This window comes from Poecilia latipinna, unplaced genomic scaffold (assembly GCF_001443285.1).
Source record: "Poecilia latipinna isolate Pla-1442-1.1 unplaced genomic scaffold, P_latipinna-1.0 Scaffold325, whole genome shotgun sequence".
Classification (NCBI taxonomy): Eukaryota; Metazoa; Chordata; class Actinopteri; order Cyprinodontiformes; family Poeciliidae; genus Poecilia; species Poecilia latipinna.
Window position 1 is genome coordinate 239,256 of NW_015112941.1, and position 6,764 is coordinate 246,019.

Below are 6,764 nucleotides of genomic sequence, written 5' to 3' on the forward strand. Positions count from 1 at the left end.
TAGTGTGGGATCTTTTTTTGCCAAGTTTTTTTTTTTTTTTTTTTTTTTTTTTTTTTGCTTTATTTCTAAGTGCATTTAGGGGTAGAAGGCCTCATTATTATTATTATTATTATTATTATTATTATTATTATTATTATTATTATTATTATTATTATTATTATTATTATTATTATTATAAGCATTGCTTGCTGGCAAACCCCACTAATCAATTCTCTTAATTAGCCACTGCATGCTCAGCCCCTAAAGCCCCCTACAGATGGGAGTCACTGTGTCATGTTGTGTTTGTCAGCAGCAGAGAGCAAGGCGCGGCAGGATTTGCCTCACAGGGACAGCTCACAAATCACTGGTACCTCTGTCACTCAGTCTGTCAGTGGGAAACGAAGACAGTCCAACTGCCAAACTACCCACTTCCACAAAAAAACAAAAAAAAAAAAACACATAAATTCTCTCCTTTTTTTCTTTCAATAGATTACAGGTGCATGTCTGCATTTGCTAATTACGTTATTTCAGCAGAATATGCTCACCCACAGATTTAAATGCGCGTTTTAAGTGAAACAACATGCAAATGAAGACTAAACAAAATATGCTGTACAGTATATGGTATATTTCATAAAATGAACTTTGTTACAGCTAATCATATATTGCGCTGATATTGCGTGATGATGTGATTTGGAACTACTACTTTTAGCTATTGTTAATTTGATTCTGATATATAGAGTTAAGCAAAAATCTAGAATAAAAGAGCAGTCTGATATTGCAGTCAGCAGCTTAACAGATATGCTACTTGAAGATTTCCAGCTGAGGATTGATAAGTCTCCTTTTAGTCTAAATCTTATGACTGCCGTGTGTTTAACAACTGGAATTACTCACAAGGCCAATCACCTTGCCTCTCTTGAGAGAGGCAAGGTGATTGGCAAACAATCTCTTTGCTGCAATTCTAGGTTAACCAGGCAAGTGCTTTCTGCTCACCCTTCACCCACAGCAACAGCTGTCTACGAATATCTGAGGACAGGGTAGGGTAGGTGACATGACCCAGACAAACTAGGAGCTGCAGTAGCCAATACAGTCTCCTCTTTACAGTCAACATCATTGTACAGTGTGGAAAACTATCGGGAATATTCAGACTTGCTAGATCAACAGAACAATGTGAAAAGCCTACGACACCGCTTTCCACCTCTGTGATAAGCTCACAATATTGTTGATAGTTGGTGATGTAAAAAAAGTTCCACCAAAGGACTGTTGACATGAAGTCATCCACTTTAGATCAATAGTAGGCATTGTTTTCCTTTTAGTGAACAGTAATGAGTTGCCTTCTTTCACCCAGCTGGACACAGGTGTGCAGATGGAAGGAGGAGTGTTGCTTGTACTTTTATGCTTCGAGATAAAACTCTTGTTGTTTTGGTCCTTTATTACTATTCTTGTTAGAAGCAATTCTGGGGGAAAAAAATAAAAATAAAAAAATGTGTCCAAAGTTGTTTGTGGTTCTGAAAACATTTTATTGGTTTTGAAGTGATTGCTTTTAAAAACCACTAATTTACTTTGATGCTGTTACCAGCCCATTATTGATTGTTAAAGGCTTGGTTGTGATGCTTCTCTGTGTTTCTCAGTGCTATGAAAAATCTACTTGTACTGCTGAATACACATTACTTAAAAAAAAAAAAAAAAATCTTTCATCAGCCTTTAAAGAGACGGTGTTTCTAAAAGTCCTAAAGGCTTTTCCTCGAAAAGCTTTAACGCCTCCTATACCATGTTGCTCTCCAGCGTTGCTTATTAGAACCAGTTTTTCAAGTGTGTCTCAGACGCTGAGCCCTCCTTGTCCTTTTTTGTCACTCTGTGAACCAGACACAGAGAGCACTGTTATTAGATCCCACAGAGATGTGACTCAAACTGTGTTTTTATCTGTAATGTCCTAGCGTCCTATTTTTCTTTCAAACCAACTCCATTCTCCTCTGATAAATGTCTCTCTCATGTTTTGACTGGCAGGTCGGCGGGGGTGGGGCTCAGCTCGTCGCCTGAGGACCAGGGAGGGGGCGGGGAGACCCAGAGACGGAAGAAGAGGCTGTCCAGTCAAGGCTTTGAGCGAATCAGCACTGTACAGGTCAGGGTCCTCTTGTCCTACTCCCTTTTGTCCTGTGTGCAGCCAGAAATGAAAAAAGGGGCGCTCTCTTTGTTACTTTGCATTTGATATATTCCTTTGTTGCACACTTTTTTCTAATTAGGTACTACCCTCAGGAGTCAAATCCGCTGCTCTCCATATTAATGTCTATTTCACTGAGGCTTCTGCTGTTCTGTTTTCCTCTCAGTGCATGTGCAAATGAGGGCCCTGACATTCAGAAGATTTTTGTGGCTGCTGTAACCCGGGAGTGTAACCTGCTTTCTCTGTCTCTCTCATGTCTCTCTGTTGTAGCAGATAAAAGCACAGGGCTGCAGAAAAAGCAGTGTTCACAGCGTGCTCAGCTCCAAGCTGGTTGGTGATGTGGCTCAGCTCAAACAGAAGTCCGCGGTTAAAAGGAATCTCTCAGGAACAGGCTCCAGGGACAAGGAAGGTTCACCTTGCAGCTTAAACCTCAAGCATGCACAAAGGAGTCAGGGTGGAATCAAAGGTGAATCCAGGCGAGAGTCGGGAGGACAAAGTGATACAGGTACCCACTTTAGTTAATTGTACCTGTGGCCTTTTTTCCTGCTGGCACGTTGTTGTTTTTCCGACAATGTCAACATTGTTTTTTTTTTGCGAACTACACAGGAGCCAGTGTGGACAGTACTACCCAAGAAAGCTGGTCGGGACAGGCGCGGCATGGAAGCAAGAAGGGATCCACGCAGGAGCAAGGTTCCTCCTATTTTCACCAGGCCAGATCAAAGGTTCTACGTGGTCAGAGGCAGGAAGCAGCAAAGGAGGAGGAAAGCTCCTCCACCGAGAGTGACTCCTCTGACCAAGGTGAGAACGTGTTTGGTATATTCTTCTCTTTCAACTTTTTTCCTTTGGAGTTCATTACAACAAAGCTTCTGCCTCTATTTAGTCCTGTCCTCTGCATCCTACCCTCACACAAGCTAACTTCACTTTCTTAATCGACTTCTGCTCTCTAAATTTACTGTTTTGCAAATTTGAGTCAAGAGATGAACTAGCGCTATCGCTGCATCCGTTGTACCTCTTGTTGATAGTTTTATCATAAGATGCAACAGAATCAGATCATTAAAGGGTAAATAAACTCTGCAGTGTTTGAAGTGCACAAAAACAAAAAAAAAATCCAACTCATGTATCTACCAGTGGGAGTACTTAGTAAACTCCACACAATGAATCTCAAAGCCCAGAACTAATTTTCTCTGTTTGTAAATGACTTTAAAACCAATCATGGTGAGTGCAAAAAAAAGTGCTGATGAATGTTGCAACAGCCTGGAGTGTTTGTGGATATCCAACACCTCTGTGATTGGCCTTGTTGCCTGCTCTGGGTTAGATGTGCCGCCACAGCTGTGGATACTTGGCTGTGAGAGACTTTGACAGCCTGGAGACTTGCAGACTGGGTCAAAGAGCTGTCAGGACAAAAACACACACACACACACATGCACACACACAGTGCATTGGTTCACACCAGGAAATACCACTGAAGCACTTCATATATCATCTCTGTACTAAAGAACTAACAGAGCACCGGGAAATGACTTGCCACAAGGAAAAAAAAAACATTTGTTGTCGTATATGAAACTGATGAGTTTGTTAAGATGTAGATTGAAAAGAAACTGGTACAATCTATGCTTTAACCATTAGAAGATGAAGAAGAGGAGGGAAGTTATGAGACCGATGAAGGTCAAGATTTCAGAAGTCAACCTACAAGAGACATCACTTCAGGCTCATCCATGATGGGCCCCAGTCCTTCATCTATCGTGAAACTGGAAGCCAACCAGAAGGCCAGGAACAAAAAACAGAGGCAGGAGCTGTATGGTGAGTCTTCATCACATGCCTTGATATTTTCTACATTTTATCAATCACAACTTCAATTTATTAGGAGCTTAAATCTGAGAAGTAGTAAAAAGACCCGTGGCATTTCTGTGGGAACTGTAGACGTCTACTAATCAAGTGATGTGGTGGCCCTTTTCTTTAGCAGGCATAGCTGTTCATTTGAAAGTGGGCAATCCTGGAAAAAGATTGGGACAGAGATTACCCTGATGACACTAAATATTCCAGTCTATTATATGAAATCCAGTAAAATTGACAAAGCTTGTGGTTTTAACTTTACAAAGTATAAAAAGTGCAATGGGTACAAGTATTTTTAAAAAGCAATTAGTCAGCACAATTGCCCGATATCTTTATTGGAATGACTGATTCAGCGCTCTTTACAATTTGTGGTAAGCTTGGACTGGATGTCTCTCTAATTGAACAATGCAGGGTCCCAGATTCTGTCGGCAGCAGAGAGTGAAGTCAAAGTAAAGAAGAAACCCAACAATAGGTTGGGGATCGGCCCTGCTGTGAAAAACCTCCAACACCAGCGACCCGAGGGAGGTAGGAGAACATGTGGACCCAGGTCAAAGGAGTCCAGGTGGGGGAGCCTCGGGACGAGAGGCAACCGCTACAGGAAGACCTTTGGGATGGCCACCTTCCCAACAACCAGTGAGAGGCTGAAGAGGGCGACACGCAAGAGCACAATGTTGAGGGGAGCAATCAGTAAGGTATTAAAACTTTTTTTTTTTTTTCCTGAATACAAGTCATAAGGACTTTAAATGGCGATTCAGTAGCAATAGTCATTTCCATGCACAACATTTAGCCAACGTTGACGCAGCTACCCTCCTACCAAAGAGTTTTAGTAAGCACTTAAATCTACCTCTACCTTTAAAAACAAAGAGCAAGATGGTCTTCATTTGGGGAAACAGATGCCAGGAATCACTGAACAAAATGTTAATGACTGTTCTCATACTGATTTCATCAGAGGAGAAGCTGCTGGTCAGTCGGAGCATCTTCTATGCAGAATGATGATGGAAGCCGAGGACAAAAGAGCATGGACCAGCAGGTAACATTCATATTTAATCCACCGAGTAGAAGCATCCGTTTCACAGTTTTGATATAGTTTGTTCTAAGACTGAGAGCTTCAGAAGTGTTATCCTGAAGAAACTAAACTGTTTCAGCATTTGAAAAGTCCGTGTTCTTCTACCACTTCTTCCATCCTGACGAGATTACACAGTATTGGCTTGTATGAAAAAACTGTTGGTTTGAAAACTATCTGACCAACAGGTCCCAGTGTGGTCAAGTGTAGAGGGTCAACTTCCACTTGTTTCCATTTAACAAGTGGGTCCAGTTTTTCCTCTGGGTCCACTTTTGTTTGTGTTACATAAATAGTCCTTATTTAAATGTACCATATGCAAGATTTCATGTTTTTTGCAAACATTTTTTTATCTCTTGAAGCTAGTTTTAATGCAGCAGATTAATCTTTGGCGCCTTCCAGAAAGTAAACATCTTCCAGTCATTACTACTACAGCTGAAAGTTTGAAGGTTTAAAAATTCTCACTCCATAAATACTTATGATTTTTTTTGTTGATGATTCTTTGTAGAGCACAGGTTGAACAACTGGTCGATAAAGTTAGAAAAGAGGTTTGGACATGCGTAGAGGGGGAACAGTGGGTATAGATCGAGGAGGATGACTCGCTGTGGTTACCCCTGAAAAGGGAACATTTCAGGATTAAACCCGGTTTATCTTTTGAAGCTAGAAAACAAATGGTCGATTCTACTTCCATGTCTGTACTGGACTATGGTGGCATTTTATACATGTGTGCTTCTCTTAAATGTTTTCATTCGCTGGATTCTGTTTATCATGAAACTTAAAGATTTATGACAGGCTTAAAAGGTTTTTGACATCAATGTACATTATACGACCGGGTTGGATGGATGGCCTTGGCTACACGTAAAATTCATCCCTGGCATATCTTTATTTATAAGGGAGTATTTGGATTTCTGTCATTTTATTTGTTGGCCTGCATAAATAATAAAGACACCGGAGGATGTTCTCTTCGTTGAGAGAACTTGGTTTTAATTTTGATGCATAAAATCCAAACTGAATGTGAAAAGAAATCTTTTCAGTTTTATGCTCCATCTTCTTGGACCAGGTACAGAAAGACATTAACGTAAAAGTGCTGTTGTCACTTAATGGTTTTTAAGACTGCTCTTAAAGATTTTGAGAAGGAATCATTTGTCTGTAAATGTTTTAATTGAGGAATCCTTTTAGTCTTGTATTTATGGTGGTGTTAACTTTTCCTTTTTTTCTTGTGAGTGTTTTGCAAACTGTGTGGACTGCTGCCAATCTTGGTTGCTGTTCTCTTGTAAAATACATTTTTAAAGAGATTAAAAATTCCATTGATTCATCCTTGATGAATTAATAATAATAATCATATTGAATATTATTTTTTTCTTTGATTATTTTTTTCATTATATTTTTCAGTCAAAGGGACGAGCTGTAAGTCGTCTTCTGGAGAGTTTCGTGGCTGATGAGGACTTTCAGATAGATGGCAGCAGCTTCTCAGAAGAGGAGGAGGATCGTGGTCTTTCAAACAAGAGAAACCTGAAAAGTTAGAAGATTTAATGATGAACAAAAACCATACAGTTGAAACCAGACATTTACATACGTTGTAGAAAAAGACAGATAGCTTCTTTCCCTCGTTATCTGGCTAAATGTTCCCGGTCTTAGGTCGTTTACGATGATATTTTGATTTCCCCATGATGTATTTTACCAAATTGAAGTACATTTGGCTCATTTGACGTAGTTTCAGTTATTGAGGGGGGG

General features: G+C 40.1%; 1 protein-coding gene across 6 annotated transcripts in view; it reads left to right on the plus strand.

Moving 5' to 3' along the window:
- Positions 1–6,764, plus strand: part of bahcc1a (BAH domain and coiled-coil containing 1a) — an 88,915-nt gene that overhangs the window by 69,539 nt on the left and 12,612 nt on the right. For 4 of the 6 annotated variants that reach the window (XM_015035140.1, XM_015035143.1, XM_015035141.1 and 1 more), the window contains 7 exons: positions 1,984–2,098; positions 2,408–2,642; positions 2,744–2,935; positions 3,764–3,937; positions 4,382–4,662; positions 4,920–5,000; positions 6,423–6,549. In XM_015035140.1, coding sequence (XP_014890626.1) covers positions 1,984–2,098; positions 2,408–2,642; positions 2,744–2,935; positions 3,764–3,937; positions 4,382–4,662; positions 4,920–5,000; positions 6,423–6,549 — 1,205 coding nt within the window. The remainder of the gene's footprint in view (positions 1–1,983; positions 2,099–2,407; positions 2,643–2,743; positions 2,936–3,763; positions 3,938–4,381; positions 4,663–4,919; positions 5,001–6,422; positions 6,550–6,764) is intronic. The other 2 variants (XM_015035142.1, XM_015035144.1) reach the window with 1 other exon arrangement.